The sequence below is a fragment of the Neovison vison genome, chromosome 4, assembly GCF_020171115.1.
Source record: "Neovison vison isolate M4711 chromosome 4, ASM_NN_V1, whole genome shotgun sequence".
NCBI classification, from domain to species: Eukaryota; Metazoa; Chordata; class Mammalia; order Carnivora; family Mustelidae; genus Neogale; species Neogale vison.
The window spans coordinates 208,518,514-208,546,433 of NC_058094.1; the positions used below are offsets into that span (position 1 = coordinate 208,518,514).

Genomic DNA, 27,920 nt, shown 5'->3' on the forward strand with positions numbered 1-27,920 from the left:
CATATAAACATAATAGTTATCATTTTAACCACTGTAAGTTTATACTTCAGTGGCATTAAATACATTCACAGTGTTGTATTACCATCACCCTGATCTAGATCCAAAATATTTTCATCATCCCTAACAAAAATTCTGTACCCATTAAATAATAATCCCCCTTTCCTCCCTCTTTAGTTCCTAGTAAACCATATTCTACTTTCTGTCTCTGTGAATTTGCCTATCCTAAGTGGCTCATATAAGTGGAGTCATTTGCTCTCTGTTTTTTTGTGTCTGGCTTATTTGACTCAGCATATAGTTTTCAAGGTTCATCTATGTTATACCATACATCAAAATTTTATTCATTTTTATAGCAGAATAATATTCCATTGCGTGCATATACCACATTTGTTTATCCATTCATCTGTTAATGGACAATTGGGTTGTTTCCACCTTTTGGCTATTGTAAATAACACTGCTGTAAATATTCCTGTATAAGTATCTGTTTGACTTTCTGCTGTCAGTTCTTTTGGACATTTACCTAGAATTGGAATTGCTGGGTCATATGGCCATTCTATGTTTAGTCTTTGAGAAAACCATGAAAATTCTCCATATGAATTGCACCATTTTCCATTCCCACTACCAGTGCACAAGGGTTCCCATTTCTCCCTGTTCTTGCCAACACTTGTTACCTTCATGTGTATGTTTTAATAGCCATCCTAGTGTAGTAGCAGTGAAGTAATATCTCGTTGTGGTTTTGCATTTCTCTAATGACCAATGATGTTGAACATCTTTTCATGTGCTTTTGGGCCATCTGTAGATCTTTTTTGGAGAAATGTCTATTTGAGTCTTTGTCCCTTTTTAAAGTTGTGTTGTTGTTGTTATTGTTGAGATTTAGGAATGCTTTATTTATCCTGGATATTAATCCCTTATTAGATATATGATTTGCAAATATTTTCTCCCATTTTATAGGTTGCTGTATGTTTGTTTTTGCTTTTTTGATAGTATCCCTTAATGCACAAAAGTTCTTCATTTTGATGAAGTCCAATTTATCTTTTTTCTTTCAGTGCCTCTGCTTTTAGTGTCAACCCATGAAATTGGTGCCAGATCCAATGTCATGCAGGTTTTCTTTGATGTCTTTTTCTGAAAGTTTTATAGTTTTAGCTCTTAAATATAGACTTTGATCCATTTTGAGTTAATTTTATACAGTGTGTTAGGTAAGTGTACAGCTTCATTCTTTTGCATTTAAATATCCAGTTTTCCCATCACTATTTGTTGAAAAACTGTCCTTTCCTGATTGAATAGTTTTGGCACCCTTGTAGAAAATTCAATTGGCCATATATGTGAGGGTTGGTTTTTAGGCTCCCTATTCTATTCTATTGGCTGTCTTCATGTCAGTGCCATACTGTTTTAATTACTGAAACTGAATAGTAAGTTTCAAAGTTGGGAAATGTAAGTCTCCCAAATTTATTAGTTCTTTTCAAGATTGTTTTGACTATTCAGAGCCCCTTGCAATTCTTTATGTACTTGAAGATCAGTATTTCCATTTCTGTGAAAAAGGCTATTGGAATTTTGATAAGGAGTGTGTTGAATTGGTAGACCACTTTGTGTGGTATTGACATCTTCCTATCCATGAACACAGAATGTCTTTCCATTTAATTTAGATCTTCTTTAATTTCTTCAAGCAATATTGTGTAGTTTTTAGTACACAAGTCTTTTACCTCCTTGGTAGATTTATTTCTATATATGTAATTCTTTTAGGTGCTCTATAAATGGAACTGCCATTGTAATTTCCTTTTCAGGTTGTTCACTGCTCATGTATAGGAACACAATTGACAATGTCTCATGTTTTGGAAAGAAAGAAATAGGGACTTAGAATAAGTTGTTCAAAGGTCCTTGGCTAGTAAGGCCCAGCTTGGGTCTCTAACTCCAAATCTATTGTGCTACCTCTCAGAGGAGGTGGCTTACCTGGCCCCTTTCCCATATTGTCCTTTCTCTCTGACTTGATGCAAATTAAGACACACTAGAAAAAGAAGAAAATGGAGCACTGCAACAATTAGGCTCGAAATTCTGGCCAGTATGACAACTGAACCATAAGGAGGCAACCAAATTCTCATGGACACCCATGACATTCCTCAGATACATTCACGTCCATTTTTTTTGAGTGGAGGGCCCAGAGACAAATACCAAAGAGTCAACATTGAATGTGTGACCTCAAAATGCCAAAATGGTTGGTGAGAATGACTCAGTAACCAAGAACTGTAGCCAATCAAGTACTGTAATGTATTGTCAACATAGGAGAGTTTCTCACAGCCCTGACCAAAGGACTGTGTATGTAGATGGTGTTAATGCTCTTGAGGAACTGGGTGAGGTGCCCTCTGCAGCCCGCCACTAGGTTAGAGACCAGGAGTGTGTCACGTACACTGAAGAGTCTCTAACGGCCATGGCAGTCTTCATATGCCTGCAGGAGGGGATGGATGAACTTTGTCCAAGACTCTGAATGCCATGCAGGAACCATAAGGTATTCTTCCAAAGTCCCCACTGAATACTTTTCCTCCTTTCCCACACCTGCTGTCTGACAGGATTTCTGAGTCTCCACCTCCTGCTAATTCTGCAGAACAGCACAGCAAGTTTAAATGTGGGACCATGACTCTTGTTGCAGCTGCCACTGATGGGAACCTGGCCCAGTGGCTGTGGACAGTGCTATGAGAATTTCCTCAGTCCACTCTCCTGCTGCCCCTTGCCTTGGCCAGCAAGATACCCAGAAAGGAATGCTGAAGCCTGGTGAACAGAAGTATACTTCTATGTCTGCTTCTATTACACATATATACACACATACAGAATTGAGAAATCAGAATATCTTCCCCCTCCTCTCGAAGGAAAGAATATTCTGGCCAGGAGATAACACCTTAGGATCATCTCAATTTACCCTCTTCTGCCTCCAGTGTAAAGGTGCTCTATTGCACTCTTCCTCATACCTGCCAAGAAATCCCAGACAAGAAATGATAGTCTTCATACCTAATGAATTACTAACATTTTTAGGTGGAGAAGTAAGGAGTTGCCTGAGCACATATGTAGGTTCCTCCTAATATGCAGAATACTGAGGAAATCCCCCAGCTGCTTCAGTAACAACCAGACAGAAGGGAAGTGAAGAAAGTTCACAAAGCAAAATGTCAGCATGGTAACCAGGTAACTTTCTCTGTGGCTCAGACTTCAGACATGTTATAACAACATTTCACTTATATCACAGAAAAAAATTTAATAAAGTAGGTCATAATGCTTTAAATTACTTTTCCAGCAGGAATATGATGCTCTAAGGACACAGTGTCTTCCCACTTCTTCCATAAATCACTAACGACTTCCCTCAAAATGGTCCCTTGTCTCTAGCTTCTTGCCCTTCAGACCACCCTCACATTGTGTCATTAATACTCTTAAGCATATCAACCCTTCTATTAAAAGTCTGCACTGGGGGTGCCTGGGTGGCTCAGTGGGTTAAGCCACTGCCTTCGGCTCTGGTCCCAGGAGTCCCAGGATCGAGTCCTGCATCGGGCTTATAGTGCCTCGGGGAGTCTGCTTCTCCCTCTGACCTTCTCCCCTCTTATGCTCTCTCTCACTCTCTCTCTAATAAATAAATAAAATCTTAAAAAAAAAAAAGTCTGCACTGTTTCCTTGTTGCCAATAAAATTAAACCTTATTTCCTCTCTATGCCATTTGAGGTTTCTTACCAATCATTCTTCCTCCTTATCCTCTACTGTGTCCTGATCACCAGGCCAGTCATGCCCTGGGGTAAAGTCATAGTTTCCTGCACTTGTAATGGCAGCTCTGCTCCTCTCTACTTTTCTAACTCCTCCTCTCACACTGCAGGGCTGGGTTCAAATCCAATCTCTCTACACATACCAATCTCTCCCTGCTAGAAATTCCCGTTGCACACTCACTGTGCACCTCATTTTGGCAGCTTCTTTACTGAGTGACCAATATGCATGTCTGATTGCACTAGATGCGTTGTGACTACAGAGAATAGAAGATGGTCACTGCCCCGGTGGAGAAGACTTAGCTCCTTTATCATGATATATTGCTCTCTCCTGAGGGCAAAGCTACTTCCACGGTCAAATGCAAGTTCTCAAGTTCTACAAGGATATCATGCTTATTATGGTGCTAGGGACATCCCAGGATTTCAGAAAGACTTACTAAATTGAATTGAATTGAAGCTCTCTCTGTGTCTCTGTCTCTGGGGCTTACCTACTAATTGAGGACGGTAGCTCAAGTGTAATAGCTAATTTGTTCTTAAATGGCCAAAACCTAACAAAACTCATCTACTTCAGCTGTGTTGAAGGGGTAACGGTAGAGGTGAGAAAGGAGAAACCATCCCAGCCTGTTGCAACATGGAAAAATTGCTCCATGTAAGTCCACTCCCCTGGAGGTACCCCTAGGCCTAGGTGTAAGCTTTGCAGGGTGAAATCAAGTGTGGTGACTCAAAGCTCCACAAGAAAAGGAGTGAGGAAAGGCCAAATGAGTAAAATAGGGAAGGAGAGCAGCAGAAACTTCCTCCGCGAGCATACAAGCAGCAAGGGCCATAAAAAATGGAATGGCTTTCTTTGAATGTAACCAAAGACATGCCAGGGTCAGTCGTTGGAAACCACGGTTCACACATCACACATCTGTAGCAGTAAAGGCTGATGTTGGTACGTTTGGTTTCCAGACACCTGCTTTCACAGGTAACAACAGCCGGGCAGCTGCCCCGAGTGACTCTTGAGTTCATCTCTCACACCCGTCCTGAGTTGGAAGGATTGAGACAAGCGAGTCCACCAAACCTGGGTTCTCTTCCATGGGGCCCCAGGACAAGTCGAAAGATCTAACCCAAAACAGAAAAAAACTGGCGAGTTGAGGGACCGGGCAAGGATGTAGTAAAGACTTCTGCTGACTTCAGGCATCCCCGTCTCCCCCATTGTAAACCAGAAGTCTATTCCCAGCAGAGGACCAAGTCGAACGATCCTCAGGCCGAGCAAGGTGCCCGCTGAGTCTGGTTGCAACTCCCGGCCACGCTTTCCTCCCATCTCTTGCCCCAGGGCGCAGAACGGGGTCACCAGAGCCCCCTGGCCCGGGCCCCTCTGGGCGCCCGGGACAGTGAAGCTCGCGCTCCTCCTCTCTCGCATCCCCTCCCCTCCTCTTCCCTCCCTCTGCCAGTCCCTCCCCAAGCCGTGGCGGAGGTGGGGCCGGGCTTGGCTCAGCGAGGCCCGTGCATTCCAGAGAGCCAAGCGAGCTAGAGCAACAAAGGAGCCGGGAGTCGGTGGGAGAAGTCAGGGGGCTGCGGCGCGCTCGGGCGAAGGTGGCGGCTGGGCCGCAGGCTGGCGCAGAGGGAAAGCCAGGGAGTGAGTCCCCCCCACCGCCGGCCCGCTCCTGGCCTCCATCGCAGGGCTGGGAGGTAGTTTTAATGGTGGAAGAGGGAATGGGGCTGGAGATTGGGGGCCCAGCGGGCTCCCGGGGCTGAAGACAGTTTGGATTGCCCGGAGAAAGAGTAGAGAGTCGTGCATCCCGGCCGGAGCCTCAGCAGCCCAACATGGGCCCCGGCGTCCAAAGTTTGCGAAGTTGGGCGCCGAGGGCCCGCGGCGCGCGGAGCGTCCGAGGGGGCCCGGCACCCGACCTGCGGGGCGCACAGGTCGCCTGAGCCACATCCGCGGCCCCAGGGGTTGCGTGTGTGGCCGGGGGGCTCCGGAGAGCGGGCGGGGGCGCTGGGGCTTCTGCTGAGTTGGCGGGTTTGGCCATGGCCGCTGCCCGCCTCGCACGGGGGCCGGAGATCCTGCTCCCGGGGCTGCTGCTGCTGCTGCCGCTGCTGGGGGGCCCGGGCCGGGGGGCGGCCTTGAGCGGGAACGCAACTGGGCCTGGGCCGCGGAGCGCGGGCGGGAGCGCGAGAAGGAGCGCGGCGGTAACCGGCCCTCCTCCGCTGCTGAGCCACTGCGGCCGCGCAGCCCCCTGCGAGCCGCTGCGCTACAACGTGTGCCTGGGCTCGGCGCTGCCCTACGGGGCCACCTCCACGCTGCTGGCCGGGGACTCGGACTCCCAGGAAGAAGCGCACGGCAAGCTCGTGCTCTGGTCCGGTAAGCGCGCGGGAGCCGGAGCCGGGGCTGCCGTGGTGGGATGCGGGACTCTTGCAAAGAATAGGCTCGGGCCTGAGCCTTGGCGAGGGCGGGAGCTGCGCCCGGGAGAGTTGGAGGAACACAGTCTGAAACTTCGGGTGTCGGATGGGACCCTCGGTGAGGAGGAGGGAGGGCGAGGCAGTGGAGGCAGCCGGTCACAAAAGGCCGGAGCAGGATGGGTGCGCCAAGGATAGGGGGGAGTGCATGAGGAGGGGGCTCAGAGCCACGGGAAAGGACGTTTTTTAAAGAAATGGAGCTGCTCCCCACGTAAGTGCCGCCCTGGAAGCGGGGTCCTTGGAGATTCAAGGCGGTGTTTAGATCTTGGAAAAGAAACCGACCGGGATATCGAGTTGGAGAGGAAAAAAGGAAAGATGGAGTAGATTTAGGCACTGAGGGACAGGGTGGGGGGAAAGAACTGAGTGAAATTTGTGATGGAATCGAGACCCCCTGGTGTTGAGTAATTAAAAGTTAGCCAGAAATTTCTAGAAATCTTGTTTTGGGAGACAGGAAGTCCAGAGAACTGTGATCTTGTCCTGTTTTTACAGGAGATTTCACTGTTTCCTCATCGGAAAAATGGGGACTCTGATCTCTTTCTGAGGTTGTGAAGGAATGAGACTATTCTAAGGATAATATTTGTGTATCCTTTGGAAGTTTGGATCCTCAGGCGGGTCAGGGCTGCGGAAGGACACTTAAGTCTGGGATGTTGAGAGCCTGTGGAAACTTTCAAAGTGGTCCGAAGTCCCAGAGCGCTCACCTCAGGGTAGGATTGTGGCCAACCCGCAGAACTGCAGAGTGAGCCCAAACAAATCCTTCCTTAGCAGTACAGAGTGGATTCTCTCCCCACTTGTCACTCATCTGGGTTGGGGGCCTGAAGGGCCTGGGGACGAGAACTGGTCTTGTCATCCCTTCCTTCTAGTCCGTGTGATTCCAAAACTGTCCTTGAAAGAGAAGATCAAAAGTCAGGAGCCAGTTTGGCAACCTCCTTTCTTGGGCAGGCTTTGGGTGCCCTACATCTCAGTTCTGCCCTGGGGGTTGATGATGATCCTGAAGGAGAGAACATATGTAGGCTGCCTGTCATTGTCAGCTTGGCCACTAGAGTTCTCAGAGTCATTGCTAGATGTTGGACAAAGCCATGTCATTCCTGGCCTGATATTCTCTGGCAGATGTCAAATGAGGAACTTGGAAGATGGTATTCATCGTGGAGCTACATCCTTACTGGGTATCAGGTTCTAAAGTCGGCATGTAGGCAGAAGCCATAAATAATCAATGGTAGCTTTGAAAAACTTGTAAATTACCATAAGTTCTACCTAAGTTTGCCTCTGCACTCCTTTTATGGTAATATGTTTGTAGAAATGTATAACATATAGGAATGTATAGTCTATGAGAAGGGGCATACCTAGAAAATATAATTTTAGTCTTTCAAGTTACATACATGCAAAAGAGCAGAAGACTGAAGGAATAAAAAAGGAACACAAAAGAAAGGTAGAAGCAGGGGCGCCTGGGTGGCTCAGTAGGTTAAGCCTCTGCCTTCAGCTCAGGTCATGATCTCAGGGTCCTGGGATCGAGCCCTGTATCATGCTCTCTGCTCAGCAGGGAAACTGCTTCCCCCTCTCTCTCTGCCTGCTGCTCTGCCTACTTGTGATGCCTCTTTCTCTCTCAAATAAATAAATAAAATCTTAAAAAAAAGAAAAAAGGTAGAAGCAAGCTTCTTTGAGCATTACCTGAGAGAAGGCCTGCATTTAGGAGGCAGTGGAATGGAAAGTCAGGTCTCTCAGCACAAGGAGCTCACCCAGTTCTGAGTTGGTCACACTGAGGATATTCATGCCCCATCCCCCCACCTCTCTGTCCTTATTTATTTTGCAGGGGCCCGTGCTTGAATTCTCCTAAGTTAAATGCATGTGTGATGCCGCCCTTCTGTAGTTACCATCAAATCAAGGAGATAGGTCTGGACCTCTTTCCAGTCCATACTCCTGAGAGCAGCTGCTGAACAGGTAGAAGTAAGTTTGGCAGGAACATTCGGGAGTTAGAATCATCTGCTGGCTGTGCAGTTTCGATCCTTACTAGCTGGGCCTCTGGTGGGGCAGGGTCTGCTTTGGGTCTTTCTGTTAGGTGTTCCTAGCAATGGGGTCAGAAGCAGATGGTGGTGCAAGCTGGGTCAGTGGTGGGTAGGAGAAATCAGAGCCAAGTGTTAAGAATCACAGACAGGCCTTTGGCCGGGAGCCTCTGGTGAGAGATTTGTCCTGTCCTGCATGAGAGGTCTTCATTTGACCGTGTCTGAATGGTCAATGTCGCCTGGCTCTTGGAGGTGTTTTTGTGGGTGAAGAATGAAGGTGATCTAAGTTGTCTTCATCTGTAAACTTTTGAAGGTAGATCCTTGTCCTTCACTTTTTTTTTTTTTTTTTTTTTTGCCTCAGAGTTCTGAGCACACAGCCATCCACTCATTCATTAAATGAGGCATAGGGTGCTTGCTGCATGTCAGCGTGGATCAGGTTCTGGGGTATATAAAGACAAGGAGTACAGACATAATCCCCACCATCAAGGAGAAAACAGACAAACAGCGTTAGCAGTTCCTGTGAGAGGTATTGTGACAGAGTAGGGTGCTGAAGGAACACAAAGAATTTTGGAGAACAAGGGAAGACCCCCAGAGGAACTGACCTTAAGTCTATGAACTGAGAAATAGGAATTACTTGAACCAAGGCAAGGTTGGATTGGGAAGGAATAGGAAGAAGAGACAGTGTGCAAAGGTGAGGAAGTGAGAGGGATTGGTACTTTTAAAAGAGTGCAAGAGGGTGGCTCAGTGGGTTAAGCCTCAGCCTTGGGCTCAGGTCATGATCTCAGGGTCCTGGGATCAAGCCCTGTTTCGGGCTCTCTGCTCAGTGGGGCTTCTCCCTCTCTCTCTCTGCCTGCCTCTCTGTCTACTTGTGATCTCTCTCTCTGTCAAATAAATAAATAAAATCTTTTAAAAAATAAATGAAAGAGGGCAAGAATTTTAGCAGAGCTGGATTGAAGCATGTGAGGGATAGGATTATAAGAGATGAGACCTTGAGAGTTAGAAAGCAAAGGGATTCATACCCCATATTGAGAAGTTTGGATGTTATCCAGGAGATAATAAGGAGCCACTGAAAGCTCTTGAGTGAGGGAGAGATGTATTCAAGTTTGCATTTTAGAAGCTCTTTGGATTTCTCTCTTTTAGATACTCTATTTGAGTATCGTGTGAAGAAGCCACGGGAGGAGGGAGGGCCTGGAGCCTGGTTGCTTGTGTAGGAGATGGTTGAAATAGTTCAGGTGAGAGTTGATGGTGGTCATGATGGAGGTGAGGGTCCATCAACCAGAGATGATGGGCACGGCTGAAGGAAGTAGACAGATCCCAGCCTTTCAGAGCTAGAACCAGTGGGCCTTGCCAAGGAGTTGGACGAAGAGATGAGTGAGCAAGAGGACTTAGGTTTCAGGCTTGCGAGGAGGGTGGTATCATTCCCTTTCACTAAGCTGGGAATCCTGGAGGAGAAGTAGGTTTAGGAAAAAAGCGTGGTGTCATTTGGGCCATGTGAATTAGAGGTGCTCTGTGGACACCTCTGTGGAGATTACTGGCAGATTTGGAATAGGTGTTGCCGAAAAGAACAGCCGCTGTGTGCTTCCTCAGCCTAGAGTTTTTGGAAGTATGCCATTGAGCAAGGAAGTTTATAGCTCAGGCTGGACTACCTTCTAGATCTGTAGAGAACTCGGGTCCCTCCTATATCTTTCGGCTCTCTGGACTTGGGCTTCTTCAGGCACTCAGCATCTTTCCCCATTATAGCTTGAGATGTCTCTTCACAGGCATTCCCAGCTGACCAGACAAACATAATATACAGGCCATGGTCCACCTTGGGCCAAATCTGGTTTGTTAAATGAGGCAAGGAAGCAGAGACCTGCGGCTGGTGAGGGAAATAGGTGCCTGACAGCCAGCACGTAGCCTCTTCGACCAGTGCTATGCTGTGTGCGCACAGTAATGTGTGGCCTTGCTGCCCAGCGAGGGAAGCCAGAAGAGAGCCACAAGAGAGAAGAGAAGCTGGGAGGAATTTCTCTTTTCCTCTCAGACATCTGGTTGAGGTGATGAGAGGAGAGATGGTGGTGGTGGTGGGTTGTTTGCAGGGGCAGAGCAGTAAGAATTGTTCTAGAGCTATTCCCAAACCTGGCTGACAAGGAGAATCCTTAAGATATATATACATATATTTATAGATCTATAGATCTGTATATAGAAGGTATGAAAATACAGAAAAGCATCTACTGGCCCAAGTTTTCATTTTTGCTTTAGATTTTTCACTTTTTCATTGATTTATTTTTAAAGATTTTATTTTTAAGTAATCTCTACACCCAACATGGGGCTTGAACCCACAATCTCGAGATCAAGAGTTGTATGTTCCTCTCACTGAGCCAGCTAGGCGCCGCGAGATTTTTAACTTTTTAATTGTGAGATGCTGTATGTATACAGAAAGTGTATAAAATGCAGAGGTACTAAATAACAAATAATTATAAAGGGACACCTGAGTCAAGAACTAGACCATCATGGGCTGCTAGAAGCTCCCCTTTCTTTTTCAATCACATCTTCTTTTCTTTTCTGGAAGCAACCACTACCCTAATGTTTTTGATTATCAATTCCTTTTTCCTCTTTAGTTTTATCATCTAATTTTGGAATCCCTTAACAGTATATTTCAGTTTTGAACGTTTTAGAGTTTTAAGCAAATCATGATAGGTGTTTTTTGTCTTTTATGTCTGGCTAGTTTTGTTATACATTCTTTTGTAAGTTTGATCTGTGTTATTGCAAATTGTGTTAATTTTTTTTATTGCAAAACAGTATTCCACTGTAGAATATATCACAATCTATTAATCCATCTTGTTGTTGTTAAACATTTAAGTTGCCTCTTACATTTTTGGCCATTGTGAATACCATTGCCAAAAGTATTCTTCTATGTATATCCTGGTGCACCTGGGTCAAATTTCCCTAGGTACCTACTTAGAGGAATGGGATTACCAGACAATAGGGCATGCATAACCTTCACCTTTAGTGGGGAATACAAAAAAGTTCTCCAAAGTGGTTGTACCAACTTAGGTTCCCCACTAATCCCACGGAAGAGTCACCATTGCTCCACATGATTCCTGACCCTTGGTGTTGTCTAGTCAGCCTTTTACATTCTTGACAATCTGGCGAGTATATTGTGGTATGTTTTTTGGTTTTAGTTTGCATTTCCCTGATAACCAGGAAGGTGAAGCTCCATTTCAAATGTTTACTGGCCATTTGGATTTTTTCTGTTATGAAATGTCTGTTCCATCTTTGGCCCATTTTTCTATAGGGCTGTCATTTTCATAAGATTTGTAAGGGTTCTTTATTTGTGCTGGGTATGAGTCCTTTATTGGTTGTGTGCATTGAAGATTGAAAAGGCTTGCCTTTTCATTCTCTTTGTGACTTCTGTTAAACAGAAGTTCTGAGCTTTTAGGTAGTCATTTATGAAGCTTTTTATGATGACTGCTTATTGTCTTATTTTAAAAAGTCTTTTCATGGGGTGCCTAGGTGGCTCAGTCGGTTAAGTCTCCTACTCATGGTTTTGGCTCAGGTCATGGTCTCAGGATCCTTAAGTTGCCCCGCATGGGGCTCCCTGCTTAGCAGAGAGTCCACTTCCCTTCTCCCTCCCCCTCTGCCCCTCCCCACCCCTGCTCATGCACACACATACACTCTCTCAAATAATTAAATGAACCTTTAAAAAAGTCCTTTCATAACACAAAGTCATAAACTTATTATCTTTTTTTTTTTCCTAAAGATTTTATTCATTTATTTGACAGATAGAGATCACAAGTAGGCAGAGAGGCAGGCAGAGAGAGAGAGGAGGAAGCAGGCTCCCCGCCGAGCAGAGAGCCCGACGCGGGACTCGATCCCAGGACCCTGAGATCATGACCCGAGCCGAAGGCAGCGGCTTAACCCACTGAGCCACTCAGGCGCCCTAAACTTATTATCTTATGTTTTCTTCTCAAAACTTTTTAGATTCTCCTTTCAATTTAAACACGTAATTCACTAGTTTCATACATGTTGTCTCAACATAATTTGTTAAAAGAATATCCTTTCTCCACTGCTCTGCCATAAATTAGGTATCCAAATATCTGTTTGTTTCTGGGATCTTTATTCTGTTCCATGGCTCTATTTTGTCTATCCGTTGCCAATATATATCATCTTAATTGCCATATATATATTTTTTAATTATCATATCTTTATAGCAACATCTTTTACTTTCTTTGGGCTATGAACCTCTTTGGCATCTGGTACAACCTATGGTCCCCTTCTCAGTATAATATTTTTATATTTATAAGGTAAAACATACGGGATTAAAAAGGAGCATATAAGATTACAAAGGAAATTAATTGGGCACGCAGGTGGCTCAGTTGGTTTAAGCAGCTGCCTTTGGCTCAGGTCACGATCTCAGGGATCGAGCCCCACATCGGGTTTCCTGCTCAGCAGAGAGCCTGTTTCTCTCTCCCTCTGCCTGCCACTCTGCTTGCTTGTGCTCTCTCTCTATCTCTCTGTCAAATAAATAAATAAATAAAATCTTAAAAAAAAAAAGATTACAAAGGTAATAAATTACATTGAAATATAAATATCAACTATATTAAAACAATTTTGTGATCTAACATACATGTGCTTCTTTTTTTTTAAAAAAGAGAGGCAGAGAGGCAGGCAGAGAGAGAGGGAGAAGCAGGCTCTCTCTCTATCTCTCTGTCAAATAAATAAATAAATAAAATCTTAAAAAAAAAAAAAGATTACAAAGGTATTAAATTACATTGAAATATAAATATCAACTATATTAAAACAATTTTGTGATCTAACATACATGTGCTTCTTTTTTTTTAAAAAAGAGAGGCAGAGAGGCAGGCAGAGAGAGAGGGAGAAGCAGGCTCCCTGCTGAGAAGAAAGTCTGATGGGGAGGCTTGATCCCAGGACCCTGAGATCATGACCTGAGCCGAAGGCAGAGGCTTATTAACCCACTGAGCCACCCAGGAGCCCCTATATGCTTCTTTATTAATACACTAAGTAAGATGTACTGTGAGTTTAATATATTCATCATAATGTCAAAGTTGAGATAAACAGTAACAATATTTTGAGGTATCTGTAACAAAAATGAGCATTTGTGACAAAAACACTAGTACTGATAACATCACTATACTATGTGGCTTCTATCCATAATTGAAGGCAAGGCTAAATTTGTTATATCTAATTTTTTTTCCCATCCAAGTTCATGGGCCCCTTAATTCTCTGTAAGAATTCTTTCTGAGTTCCAAACCAAGGACCTCCACTGTTGTTTTTTTTTTTAAGATTTATGTATTTAAGAGAGAGAGAAAGAGACCAAGTGGGAGGATAGAGGAAGACGGAAAGCTGGAGTCTCAAGGACTCTGTGGTGAGTGCAGAGCCCCCTTGCGGGGCTTAATCTCACCACCAAGAAATCATGACCTAAGCCAAAACCAAGAGTTGGACGCTTAACTGACTGCGTCACCCCAGCACCTACCACTGTTCTTATAACACTTACAGTGTTTATGGTACAGCTATCTAATAGAGTTTGGCCTATTCTTGATCCTTTGTGCTTTAATGTAAAAATAGTTGGTGGTGGTTTTGGTGGGGATTGTATTGAATATACAGACTAATTTGAAAAAAAAAAAGACATCTTTACAATATTGAGCTTTCCAATCATTTCATTATATATTTCTATTTAGATCTTTGATTTTTGCAGTTTTTAAAATTTTTGTGCAGCGTTCCAATGTAATTTGTTAGATATAGTCCTAAATACTTCATTTAAAAAATACTATTATAGTCCCCTTCACATTGCATTTTCTGTTTGTTGCTGACATTTAGAAATACAATTGATTTTGAATCCAGTAAACTAGCTAAATTTATTCTACACACATAGCCATCTCATTTGTGAATGAGTTTTGTGTCTCCATTTCAAGGTGTATATCTTTTAATCGTTTTTGCCTTAATGTACTACTTAAGAAACCCAGTACATAGTTAAATACAAGTGGTGAAAGTAGCAACATCCCTTATCTCTGACTGTGTTTCTGTATTCTAAAGCCCCCCCCCATCCTTCACTATTACCTATGATGTTTACTGTAGGTGCCTGTAGTTACATTTTATCAGATTAAGGAAGTGTTCTTTTATTCCTAATTTGCCTATTCTTCTTTTTATCATGGTTGCATGTTGGACTCTATCAACTACTACATCTACTGATATGATCATATGATTTTTTTCTTCTTTAATCTGTTATGTGGTAATTGCACTGATTGATTTTCCTAATGTTAAGCCAATCTCAGAACAATGGTTTTCAACTTGGCTGATCATCAGAACCTCACAAAAAGTTATTTTTAAAGTTTTAACTGTGGCAGCGCCCCTGGGTGGCTCAGTCGGTTAGGCATCTGCCTTTGGCTCAGGTCATGATCTCGGGGTCCTGGGATCAAGCCTAGCATTGGGCTCCCTGCTTAGTGGGGAGTCTGCTTCTCCCTCTTTCTCTGCCCTCCCCCCATGCATGCTCCCTCTTTCTCTGCCCTCTCCCCCTGCATTCTCTCTCTCTCTCAAATAAATAAAATCTTTTTTAAGAAGTTGAAATCAGGGTGCCTGGGTGGCTCAGTGGGTTAAAGCCTCTGCCTTCAGTTCAGGTCATGATCTCAGGGTCTTGGGATTGAGTCCCGCATTGGGCTCTCTGCTTGGCAGGGAGCCTGCTTTCTCTTCTCTCTGCCTGCCTGTCTGTCTACTTGTGATCTCTCTCTGTCAAATAAATAAATAAAATCTTAAAAAAAAAAAAAAAGTTGAAATCGTGGGGCACCTGGGTGACTCAGTTGGGTTAAGCCTCTGCCTTCAGCTAGGATCGTGGGTCCTGGGATTGAGCCCTGCGTCAGGCTCCCTGCTCAGTGGAGAGTGTGTTTCTCCCTCAGCCTCTTTTCCTGGCTTGTGTGCTGGCTTGTGCTCTCTCTCATTCACTCACTCTCTCTCAAATAAATAAATAAATAAATTCTTTTAAAAAAAACTTGAAATTGTGGCAAATATTTAAGAAGTCTATGAATATAGAAAAATGCCAAAACTAATAGAACACTTGTCTTTATTTTTTTCTTTTTGTTTCATATTTTAATAAAATCAAAGAAATAAAACAATACAGATAATGTTGATGTCCCCTTCATGTCTACAATTTTGTTCCCTTCTCTAGGGAGATTCCCCCATCTCAGTCATTTGCATATTTATTTATTTTTAAGACTAATTACTTCTAAAAATTGGTAGTAAGCACATGTACAAAAATCAAAAGTAACACAAGTTAAATCCTTCCACTTCTGCTTCCAGCTACTGGTTTCCCCTTCCTAGAGGCAATCACCAGTACTGGTTTTTGTGTGTCCTTTTAGAGATATCCAACATATGTATAAATGTATTGGTGTCCTGAGTCTTTTTCCTCCTACAACCAGTAGTAGCCTGCTCTTCAGGCTGTTCTCACTCAACCATATTCATTTAACTAGATACATTGGAGATAGTTAGATTTCAGTGCAAAGAGTTCAACCTTGCATGGTGTCCTATTATATTGATTCATGATATTTTATGTAGTTGGTCTCCTATTGATGGCTGTGCATTGATGCCGTTTCTACTCTTCTGCTGTTACAAGCAATGCTGCAATGAATAATCTTATGTATTGTCTTTGTAAACATGTCAAGTGGGATCACAAGTATAAAATTTTGATAGATAATGCCAGATAGTCTCGACAAGTATTTATTAATTTCTGTTCTTACTAAAAATATATGTGAGTGCCAGTTCCACCAAAATTCTTGTCAATACGTTTTTAAATGTTTTCATCTTTATCACTCTGTAAGTTAAAAAATTATATCTCATGGTAGCTTTATTTCATACTTAGTTTATTAAGAGTGAGATGGGGCACTTGGGTGGCTAAGTTGGTTGGGCATCTGCCTTTGGCTCAGGTCATGATCTCAGGGTCCTGGGATCGAGTCTTGCATTGGGCTCTCTGCTCAATGGGCAGCCTGTTTCTCTTACTCCACTGCTTGTGCTCTTTCTCTCTCATGTTTATCCTCTCAAATAACTAAAATCTTTAAAAAATTGAGATTGAATGTCTCTTTATGTGTTTAAAGGCCATTTTTATTTGATCTTTGTCTTTGCCCATTTTTCTATAGGATTATGAATTTCTTTCTGATGTGGAAGAGCTTCATGCGCATAAGGAAATTAGCTCCTTACGTGTGATATGGATCCAAAATAACATTTTCTCAGTGTGTTGATTTTCTTATGATTTTATTATTTTTTTTCTATATGATTTTATTTTTTACTTTACTGAATTTATCTGTTCTTCTGAAGTCTTAAAATCTTTTATTTTATGGCTTCTAGTTTTGTGTCATATGTCAAAAAGCCTTCTCTATTTCAAGATTTTAAAAACCATTTCCCATCTTTTCCTCTGGTACTTTAATATTTAAAACTCATGTAGTCATTTTGATTCATCTGGAATTTATTTTTATGTAATAAATGGGGTAAGGATCCAAATTATTTTTTCCCTAGATAGTTCTTTTAATATTTCTTTAATTATCTTTTCCTTGGGGAGTTTATTTTTAAGGTACGAAACAATATTTAAAATAAGAAAAAAAAGAAAAACAAAATTCCACATTTTTAGAAGTTGAATACTGCAGATATTACAAAATGCTGAAAAATAACACAATGCTTTTATGAATCCACTGCTTGCTGCTCCTCAAGAATACATTTTGGGGCGCCTGGGTGGCTCAGTTGCTAGGCGTCTGCCTTCGGCTCAGGTCATGATCCCAGGGTCCTGGGATCGAGCCCCGCATTGGGCTCCTGGTTCAGTGGACGTCTGCTACTCCCTCTCCGTCTCTCATTCCCCCTGCTTGTGTTCCCTCTCTCACTGTCTCTCTCTGTGTCAAATGAATAAATAAAATCTTTTAAAAAAAGGAATACATTTTACTCCAGCCAGCCCCCCCATTTTAAATATATTGTTCAGTAAACATGCAGTAACATTCACTTTTTCTTTGTTGTACAGTTCTATGGATTTAGACAAACACATAGTTACGTGACCAGCCACTACACTCAAGGTAGTGACAATCCCGTCACACCCAAATATTCCCTCGTGCTGCCCCTTTGTAGGCAAATTCTCCTTCTACCCAACTCCTGGCAACCATGGCTGTGTTCTCCATCCATACCTACTTGGTCAGAATTTCTGAGAGTGGGTTTCTCCATCTAGAACGATAAGGGTCCACAGGTGATTTTGATTTTAGTTGGGTCTGGGAACAATTAACTGAGGACATTGCTGCTGCTGTTGCTGCTGCTGCTGCTGCTTTCTTTTTTAGAGGTCTTTTTTTTTTTTTTTTTTTAAGATTTTATCTATTTATTTGTCAGAGAGAGAGCACAAGTAGGGGGAGCAGCAGGCAGAGGAAGAAACAGGCTCTCCACTCAGCAGGGAGCTGTGGGATCATGATGTGAGCTGAAGGGGACGCCTAACCTACTGACCCACCCAGGCATCCCAGGACATTGCTTTTTGCCAGGAACTTGCTGTGTGCCCTAGGAATAGCCTTTGGCGTAGTGTGAGCTGTGAGTGGTCAGAGATTGCCAATGAGTAAAACAGCTGGTATTTCCTGAGTGCCTCCTGTCTGACGAGTACCATGCTAAACACATTCAATACATTATCTAACTCTTCACATTCCCATGAGGTAACTCTATTATCCCCATTTCACAGATGAGGAAAGTGAGGCTAGAGATAAAGTAATTTGCCCAAGATCACACAGCTGAGAAATGGTAGAGCCAAAGCTTGGACCCAGGGAGGTTCATTGTAGTTTCCATGCCCTGTATCCCTCTACTGTATTGCTTTCCTCCCAAAAAGGGCAGATACGTGCCCCATCACCTCCAGCCTGGCAGTGGAGCAGTCACTGACTTTGGTCTAACATTCTTCGAAACTTCTCCTAACACAGCTTCCTGTGTGGGCAGCAGGTGTTCCTGAAGCAGGGAATGACTTGGGATGGGCAGTGGGGGCAGAATGCTGAGTGTGCCTAGCCACTGGGGAGCAGGGGAGAGGTCTGGGTTGGGACAGGGGTGCCGGGAGACCTCTACCTGTTTCTGTCTTGCTGACAACACATTTCCTCCCTCTGCACTGGACAGAGCCTCCTCTATTTTTCTCCATCTGATTTCCTGCTTCCTCCTCTGGCTTTGGAGGACTCCCTGACTACCTCTTCTTAAGCTCCCACCTGTTCTCTGTTTCACCTCAGCTCGGTAAGAGGAACAAGGATCCTGGGATCTGGGCGAGGGGCCACATCTGGTCTGGTGCATGAGCCCCTCGTGGGGTGGGTCCCACCACCTCCCTTTCCCCTGGAAGAGACCCGTAGAAGGTTTTAAGAATGCCCCTGAGAAGGTAAAAGGCAAGTCGACTTAGGGTTCTCAGCCAGAGGCACTAATACTCCCTGGCAGGGCATTTGGAAACGGAGGCTGCTTTTTTAAAAAACTTAAATTGAATTAACAGATACATACAGAAGAGTGCATGGATGACAGGCTTGCTTTTCACAAGGCGAGCACACACACCTAACCGATGCCAGATTGAGAAATGGAATGTTCCCAGTATCCCAGAAGCTCCCTTTCAGGACTTCTTCCAGTCACCGACCCTGGAGGAAGGGCAAGAAAGAGGGGCATTTTGGGGTTGTCATCATGACTTCGGGGTTCTGCTGGCATTTAGTGGCAGGAGTGTAGGGAGGCTAAAGGTCCTGCACTCTGTCGGACAGTCCTGCAGCACCAAGAATCGTGCTGCCCAAATGCCCTGTTGGGAGACACCGTGCCTGGCAGGTGCTAGCGTTGTGCCCCAGAGACTTGCCGTCAGCCTGGGAGCCGCTGTGACTGGGGGTCGCCACGTGGAGGGCTTTCACTGCAACGTATCCATACTGTTGCCTCCCTACAGGCCTCCGGAATGCCCCCCGCTGCTGGGCAGTGATCCAGCCCCTGCTGTGTGCTGTGTACATGCCCAAATGCGAGAATGACCGGGTGGAGCTGCCCAGCCGTACCCTCTGCCAGGCCACCAGAGGGCCCTGTGCCATCGTGGAGCGGGAGCGCGGCTGGCCTGACTTCCTGCGCTGCACCCCTGACCGCTTCCCCGAGGGCTGCCCGGTGAGTGCTTTGAGGGGCAAGCCCCAGGCTTAGGGCAAGGCCCCCACAGAAGGAAGGGATAGGGGAGCCCCTCTCTGCTGAGAGACCCCAAATCTGCAGCCATGGAGTCCAGGAGCCACATATCCAAACTGACATTCACTGGCTAGGCCTGTCTGTTAATGATTATCTGCTTATTTATGAAAGATAACTGTGTTCAACAAATATTTTTGGAGCACCCACTCTCCTAGGTGTTGGGGGGTTTCGGACATCATGAACAACAGGAACGCCTTCTCCAAGAGGGTTATCATGTATTTAGGGAACGATGGCAAGTACACATACAACAACTAGAGACACGGAGACAGGAGGGTGATCTTCTGGTGGTAAAGGAGAGCTCATAAGTAATGACAGCAGCAGTGATAATACTGGTTATTATACTCACTACCTGCCAAATACCATATGAGCCATTTACATCTATTTCTTCATTTAACCCTTACCTCACACCGTGAAGTAGGAACAACCCTCTTACAGCTGGGGAAGCTGAGGTAGCAGGTCAGATAATTTGCTCCAGACTATTGATATCATTTGTCACTGAGGGGCCGGACTGGGATTCAGAAGCTGGAAGGCTGTCTCCAGCTTGTGCTCTCCGGCAGTCTGCTGTGCTACCCCTAGGCCTCGTGTTCAACCAGAGGGCGCCCCTGGGCCCCTTGCTCCCTTTTGCACTGCCTTCTCCCCTTCCCTTGTGCCAGAATGAGGTGCAGAACATCAAGTTCAACAGTTCGGGCCAGTGCGAGGCTCCGTTAGTTCGGACTGACAACCCCAAGAGCTGGTACGAGGACGTGGAGGGCTGTGGGATCCAGTGCCAGAACCCGCTGTTCACCGAGGCCGAGCACCAGGACATGCACAGCTACATCGCCACTTTCGGGGCAGTCACGGGCCTCTGCACGCTCTTTACCCTGGTCAGCGGGTGGTGGGGGGGTTGGGGTGAGGTTGCAGGCCTGGAGGGGGATGGCGGGGAGAATGGTCAAGGGAAAGGGGGCCTAGAATGCGCAGCCCATAAAGTGGGAAGGAAGTGGATTGTTGACTGGCTGGGCTGCAGGGGCAGAAGGAAGTGGGGAGGCAGTAACCGGATCTGGCCCCCAGGGAAGGGTCTGGAAAGGAGGGGCCCGGTGTTCAGACCAGGGCGTTTGTGGCAGCAGAATCACCCTGACCTCATAGAACGGCCCCTCACTTCTCTCTTCCAGGCCACATTTGTGGCTGACTGGCGGAATTCGAATCGCTACCCCGCTGTCATTCTCTTCTATGTCAATGCGTGTTTCTTTGTGGGGAGCATTGGCTGGCTGGCCCAGTTCATGGACGGCGCCCGCCGGGAGATCGTCTGCCGGGCAGATGGCACCATGAGGCTTGGGGAGCCCACGTAGGTGTCTTGGGGACCCAGAAGTGAGGGTGAGGGGCAGAAGGCTGAAATGTGTGTTTCCCGCAAAAGGGACAGGTTGGGCTTGAAAGCAAGATTTTAGTGTCGGATTCAGCTCTGCCCAGGGTGCCCAAAGATTCCAGCAGGTTCTGGAATGGGCTGTGATGGTTTGCATCTGCTCCAAGGGGCATCTTTCCCACCCAATTCGAATCTCCCTGCGTCCTGTCTCCAAGCCCTGACTCATAGGGAACCTCCAGACCCCAGAAGCCAGGGGTCGAGGGGACAGGGTGCAGAGAGCTGATGAAGGGAGTACAGAATGACCTCACCAAGAGACATGTCACATGTTGCACAGCTCCAACGAGACCCTGTCCTGCGTCATCATCTTTGTCATCGTGTACTACGCCCTGATGGCTGGTGTTGTCTGGTTTGTGGTCCTCACCTATGCCTGGCACACCTCCTTCAAAGCCCTGGGCACCACCTACCAGCCTCTCTCCGGCAAGACCTCCTACTTCCACCTGCTCACGTGGTCACTCCCCTTTGTCCTCACCGTGGCAATCCTTGCCGTGGCCCAGGTACAGTGACTGGTAGGGAGCTGGGGACGTGAGTGGAGTGGGCTTGGGTAAGGGGTCCCGGTGAGCCACTCTTTCCCATCCACCCACCCCTTCCTGCCTCAGGTGGATGGGGACTCTGTGAGCGGCATCTGTTTCGTTGGCTACAAGAACTACCGATACCGGGCTGGCTTCGTCCTGGCTCCGATTGGCCTGGTGCTCATTGTAGGAGGTTACTTCCTCATCCGAGGTGAGTGAGCGTCTGGGGACAGCACCAGCTGGGTGAAAAAATCCTCCGGGCACCTGCTCTGTGAAAGTAGGAGCTAGGAGCTGCCAGTTCTGCTGCCTTTGCAGTGGGACCTCCCATCAGCTCACCCGGGGCCTTGGTGCTACGTGGAAGGTGCCCACTTGAGGCAGACACGGTGTCATGGCCCTTGGTGTCTGGCCAGGGATATGCAGCCCCTTACTCCAGGCCCAGGGACCAGGGCTCACAGCCTGTGGAACAGATCCTGAGCTGGGTCCCTGGGGCAGCTGCCCTCATGTGCTAAAGAGTCCGCCCTGCCCCCATTCACCAGCTCAGGGCTTTCGGTCGTGTGTGTGCACCCCGAATTTCTATCTGCTCTCCATCTCTTGGAGCCTGGCTCTTCATCCATTCCCTACCCACGAAGTTTCCACAACACACACAGATTCGCTGTTCCCTCATTTCCCATCTGAAGCCGCCACCTCCGCAGTGAGCCTCCCTCTCTTCTTAGCTCACTCATGTTGCATTTTCTTGGTAATCTTCAGCTTCCTTCCCCTGTGCTGTCAGCCTTCTGTTCAGCCCACTTCTAGCTGGCCATCTCTGGGCCTCGGATGCATGTTTTGTATCTGCTGTCCTCTATGGTCACCACGAGCCACATGTGCTGAAACTCGTCCAGCCTGAGCTGTGTCCTGAGTATGAAATTCACGCTGTATTGCAAATACCTCGCACGGAGAAAGCAAACCATCTCACTAATAGTTTGTTCCATGGGTTCCATGTTGAGATGTTAATTAAATAAACAATGACATACTGCTTATGAAACGTATGGAAGTCAGCGCTACTTGCATCTGTTTACTTCTTTCCTGTGGCAGCTGGACGGATTGAGACTCTGTGTGTGGCTGACGTTGTGTTTCTGTTGGCTAACACTGTTCTCACGTCTCTTTCTCTGCCTTTTCCATCAGCACAGCTTTGACCTGGCTGCCTTGCTTAGGGATGGCTAGAGCAGGACCCAGGCCCTTCCTCTCCCTTGCTGTCTGTCTGTCCTGGACTCTGCCCTGGTCTTTCCAGTACACAGCACATCTCCCACCAACTGTGCTTTTCTCCGGGGTCTCCATTTCCCCAAGCTTTAAATCATAGCAGTCATCAGACTGGGGACTCCCTGCTGTACCCAAACCTCCCAGGAGAGAGTGGCCTTGCCCCCACTCATGCCTGGGGTCTCTCTTACGTTCAGGAGTCATGACTCTGTTCTCCATCAAGAGCAACCATCCTGGGTTGCTGAGTGAGAAGGCTGCCAGCAAGATCAACGAGACCATGCTGCGCCTGGGTGAGTGGACCCCCAGGGCCGTTAGCCTGAGATGCTGGCCAGTCCAACATTGTATTCTCCTGGGGCTGTGGGACGTGCAGGACAGGGTCTGGGGGGAAGCAATGTCAGTGGTGCAAGTTAGCAGCCAGGGGGACAAGACAAGGCTTTGGGGCACATGCACGTGTGTGTGGGGGGGTGAGTGATGGTGGTAGCAGCTCAAAGGGACCTTCTTGGATGGAAGAATTCAAGTTCACGCCCAGACTGCTTTCTCGTGCCCCCTGCTCCACACTTGGCTCAAGTGCCCTTTGGGCCTTATTTTGGAGAACACAGCAAACAGAGCCTGCCATGGATTCACCCCAGACTCTGCTATCTTTCAGGCCCAAGTGGGGCAAATACCTGGTCCCCACTGCCACCCCTGCATCTGGGATTGGTAATGCTCTGTTGCACCCTGGCCCTCTGCAGGCATTTTTGGCTTCCTGGCCTTCGGCTTTGTGCTCATCACCTTCAGCTGCCATTTCTACGACTTCTTCAACCAGGCCGAGTGGGAGCGGAGCTTCCGGGACTATGTGCTGTGAGTGTGGGCTGGGGGCTGGTGGGGGGTGTGTGTGTGTGTCAGCCGCCATAGGAGCTGGAGCCAGGACTGCGGACCCTGCCCTTCTTGTCCCTCAGCCCCGGGTTCCTGCCTCCCACGGCAGGTGAAACTGCCTGTCTCGCTCTGGGCGCCCAAGATATCATTTGCTCTGTAATCTGCGAACACGGCAGATGGCATTCCTTCCCTGGCTCAGCTCTGCCCTCTTCTCTGCACGAGCCATGGTCTGGCTAGTGTGTCTGTAAAGGCGACAACTCTATGTTGGCTGCTCTCACGGAGCCCATTATAGAGCCCTGCACAGAAGTAGTTACCTCTCCATGATAGGTTAACAACCTGTTAATGCTTGGCAGCTTTGTCTGTGCTTTTTTTGTGTCCCCATGAGAGGAATCTGAGAATTAAGACAGCTCACCCGCGGAAACACTTGCTCATGATGGCAGGAAGGACAGTTACGGGGCTCATTAAAATGGACACCAGTCCCTCTCCTGGCTGCCTCCGGCTCTTCCGTAAAGGCTCCAGCTTCCAGTCTTTAAACCACACTGATGCCTGGTCCTCCCCCAGAGATTTGATTTAATTGTCTGGGGTGTGACCCAGACACTAGTAGTTATTAAAAGTCATTCGAATGTCCCAAGTGACTAACGGGCACCCAGGGTGGTGAATCATGGCTGTGGGGCTTCGCTCTTTCTGAAGTCTTTGGATTGATTGCCTGGGTACCACTCAGGAGACCCAGAAAAGCCTCGCTGTCTGCTGCCTGCCCACCCCCGGCCCCCACCATAGGTGCCAGGCCAATGTGACCATCGGACTGCCCACCAAGAAGCCCATCCCCGACTGTGAAATCAAGAATCGCCCTAGCCTCCTGGTGGAGAAGATCAACCTGTTTGCCATGTTTGGAACCGGCATTGCCATGAGCACCTGGGTCTGGACCAAGGCCACGTTGCTCATCTGGAGGCGCACCTGGTGCAGGTGGGGTCAGGAGGCAGCTGGTTCTGACTGTGTGGCCTGACTTTCTCAGGCTTGGTGTCCCCACCGATAGATGTTATGGGGTCCCTGGTGTCCTGGCAGTCTGGGGAAGGCCGGTTTTCTAAGGGTCTGCGCTGGGCTGCCTGAAGCTGCCTTTTCTGTGGCTCAGCACTGCCCCCTGGTGACGCCTCTTGTCCTTGGGAGAACAGATTGTGTCAGCATCTTCTAAGAGTGAAATGACTCCTGTTTGAGTCCTAGACAGCATAATGGAGCCCTGAATTCTATCCCCACTTCTTGGGGCACTTGGGGCCCTCTGGAAGCTGCTTCCCTGGAGGGGATGGCTTTACTGGTCTTTCACAAGATTTGGTGGAAAGTGGCTGCTCCTCCACTTTCCCTCCCCTACCCCTTCTGCTCTCAGGTTGACTGGGCAGAGTGATGATGAGCCCAAACGCATCAAGAAGAGCAAAATGATTGCCAAGGCCTTCTCCAAGCGGCGTGAGCTGCTCCAGAACCCAGGCCAGGAGCTCTCCTTCAGCATGCACACTGTCTCCCACGATGGGCCTGTGGGTGAGCTTCGGGCCCCTTTCCTCCACTGGAGCCCCTCAACACCCATAGTACCTGGGCCCCATCCCCCTGTGCTGGTGTGGACATGTGGGCTGTCTGGAAGGCTGCGAGGAATAAAGCACCTCAGCCTCTTCTTACACACTCAATTCTCTCCAGTCCCTCTTTCCTCTCTGGCTTTGCTGCCCTCTACTTCAGCCCTTGGGTCTGCTTGCTGGTACTTTGGTTTCAAAAGGACTCATCTCCTCTCCCTTCTTCTATCTTCTCCAATTGCTCTCGCCGGGGTTGAGTAAGTGAGGGTTCCAGGAACTGGGCTCCTGGGCTCCAGTGAAGCCCCACTCTTCAGAGTAGGACTGAGTAGATCACTATGATCACCTGTGTGGGCTTTCTGGGCTTGGTGGACGGGGAGGGAGATGCTGGGAGAAGGTAAGGGAGGAGCCATCATCCAAGGCAGTCACGATGCTTAGCCTTTCCTTCCATACCCACAGCGGGTTTGGCCTTTGACCTCAATGAGCCCTCCGCCGATGTGTCCTCTGCCTGGGCTCAGCATGTCACGAAGATGGTGGCTCGGAGAGGAGCCATACTGCCCCAGGATGTATCCGTCACCCCTGTGGCAACTCCAGGTACAAGGACGCAGGCTTCTGTAGGAAGGTGGGGGGCATGGAGGTTGGGGGTTCTTGGGACTAGAGCACCAGCAGCTGCCAGAGGGGAGGAGAAAGGAAGGCCCTGGTGGATCTGGAGTGTGGGGCTGAGGCACTAGAGACCTAGAGTTGTGGGTCTCAGAGTTCAAAAATAGGGGTCTGAGGAGAGAGTGGGTGATGTGGACGGAGCCAGCATTGCAAGCTCCCGTACTCTCTCCTGCTGTCAGTGCCCCCCGAGGAGAAAGCCAACCTGTGGCTGGTTGAGGCGGAGATCTCCCCAGAGCTAGAGAAGCGCCTGGGCCGGAAGAAGAAGCGGAGGAAGAGGAAGAAGGAGGTGTGCCCACTGGCACCACCCCCTGAACTTCACCCCCCCGCCCCTGCCCCTGCCACCAGCGCTGTTCCTCGCCTGCCTCAGCTGCCCCGGCAGAAGTGCTTGGTGGCTGCAGGGGCCTGGGGAGCTGCGGAATCCTGCCGACAGAGAGCCTGGACCCTGGTCTCCAACCCCTTCTGCCCAGAGCCCGGTCCCCTGCAGGATCCATTTCTGCCCAGTGCCCCAGTTTCCACGGCCTGGGCTCAGGGCTGCCGGCAGGGGCTGGGGCCCATACACTCCCGCACCAACCTGATGGAGGCCGAGCTCATGGATGCAGATTCAGACTTCTGAGTCTGGAGAGTGGGACCTGGGCTAGCAAAAAAAACCACCTCACATTCTGAGGTTCTTCATCCTCCCCAAGAGAGCTTCCCCAGGATCTTGTCTTCTGGAGAACCTGAGGGTGCAGTGCCCTCCCAGGAGGTTTCTCTCTGTCTGGCCCATGGCGATGGGACTGTGGGAAAGGGCCCTGACATCTCCACGGGTAGGCCTCATCCAGGGAAGGGCCCTGGAGCTTGGGGTCCTTGTTTGTACCCTGCCAAATGGAGTCTGGCTGGCAATATCCATCTGCTGGAGGGGGGGACAGTAACGGTAGACGGGGCGACACCACCCAGAGTGGGCTGTGGTTGCCAATCAGGCAGCCAAGCCCATGCCTGACAGACAAGTACTGGCTGCCCTTTTCTGGCCCTCTCAGACCAGATGTGTTTCTTAGGTCATGAGCCCTTGGTCTAAGTGGGGACAGGGCTCCCTTCTCCTTCCAGGTGATTGTGGAGCTGGAAGTGCCCATTCTCCTACAGGCTATACCATCTCTTCACACGTGTCCAGTTGGCCCGACCCCAGGCCAGTAACCCATCCTGTGGGCTCCCGCAGCCTCCTTCCCCCTTTCCCTTTTCAGTTCAACCAGGCCAACCTCTTCCTGTTTCCCGTTTGTTGATTAGGGCCCAGAACTTCTGCATGCTCCACCCCTCCCCCAGACCCCTTCCCTTTGATGCTGGGCTCCATCTCCAGGTGAGAGATTGGTTCAGCTATGGAGCCCAGGCATGCTGTAGGAGCAGTGAGTGACAGGGAGCCTCTGGGCCCCGGAGAGACGCGTGTTATCTCTTCCTCCCATCCGTCTGGTGGGGGATCAGTCCTCTGACTTGAGGGGCTACCCTGGGAGGCTGCTGGAGCTTCAGCCAGGCAGGAAAGCTTCCTTCAACTTCCACAACTGGTGGGTGAGGAGATTCCCTCCTCTCATAACCCCTAACTCTGTCCCCGAGACCCCAATATCAAGAACCAGACAGCAGGAAGCTGTAGGAGCTGGCTGGGTTCCAGATCGGGGATAGGGATGGGGAAAGGAATACAAACAGTAAATAAAAGGTTTTTGTATAAACTCTCAGTGTGCTTCTTTTTCACAGGCCCTGGTCTTGGGCAGGGCACTTGACTGGCTCAATCATTAGAACATGTGACCCTTCATGTCGGGGTTGAGAGTTTGAGCCCCACATTGGGCGTAGAGATTCCTTAATAAATTAAAGTAAAATAAAATACAATCCATCAGCCCTGGTCTTGACCTGTTTACCTTGTCCTGATGGCATATATTCCCCCCTTCCTCCTCAGGCTACTCTGACAGGCCGACAGCTTGGTGCTCTTCAGGTCACAACTGACAGATGTCAGGCTGATGCCCACTTACTGTGCTGGCTGTCCTTCCCTGCTAGTCAGCTCCCTATGGACAAAAGCTCTTCTGTGGCCACAGCTGCCTCATTAGGGACTGCCCAGAAGGTGATTGAGCAAGAACATGCAGCTTGCCTCAGCAGTGACGTTCGGAAGCAAGGGCCCCCTGCTTGGGTTGGTGAGCATGGCTCCAGTGGCAATCCTGGGCCCTCACGTCTGGGGCCCTCTTCCTTCCTAAAGAGGTGTCAGTAGGACCAATGTTTTCTGATCCACAACTGGGTAGTCAGAGGAATTCAGACTTCCCCGAGGGAAAGCCTGTTAGCCCCACTTCCTTCAAAATATGTCAGTAGAAGATTGGGAAGTGGGTTGCGAGGACTCAGGATCATGTGGAAAGGATCTGTGGAGGAAAGAGGGTG

The 27,920-nt window shown here is 47.9% G+C and overlaps 1 protein-coding gene across 1 annotated transcript; it reads left to right on the plus strand.

Moving 5' to 3' along the window:
• The first annotated feature begins 5,211 nt into the window (after positions 1 to 5,211).
• SMO (smoothened, frizzled class receptor) lies at positions 5,212 to 27,226 on the plus strand. The gene is made up of 12 exons (XM_044246543.1): positions 5,212 to 6,071; positions 19,055 to 19,260; positions 19,986 to 20,195; positions 20,481 to 20,653; positions 21,003 to 21,222; positions 21,325 to 21,448; positions 22,668 to 22,760; positions 23,202 to 23,310; positions 24,103 to 24,288; positions 24,704 to 24,852; positions 25,335 to 25,469; positions 25,715 to 27,226. Exons 1-12 carry the CDS (start codon positions 5,738 to 5,740, stop codon positions 26,146 to 26,148), a joined length of 2,373 nt encoding a protein of 790 aa, XP_044102478.1. The 5' UTR covers positions 5,212 to 5,737; the 3' UTR covers positions 26,149 to 27,226.
• Positions 27,227 to 27,920: the final 694 nt, after the last annotated feature.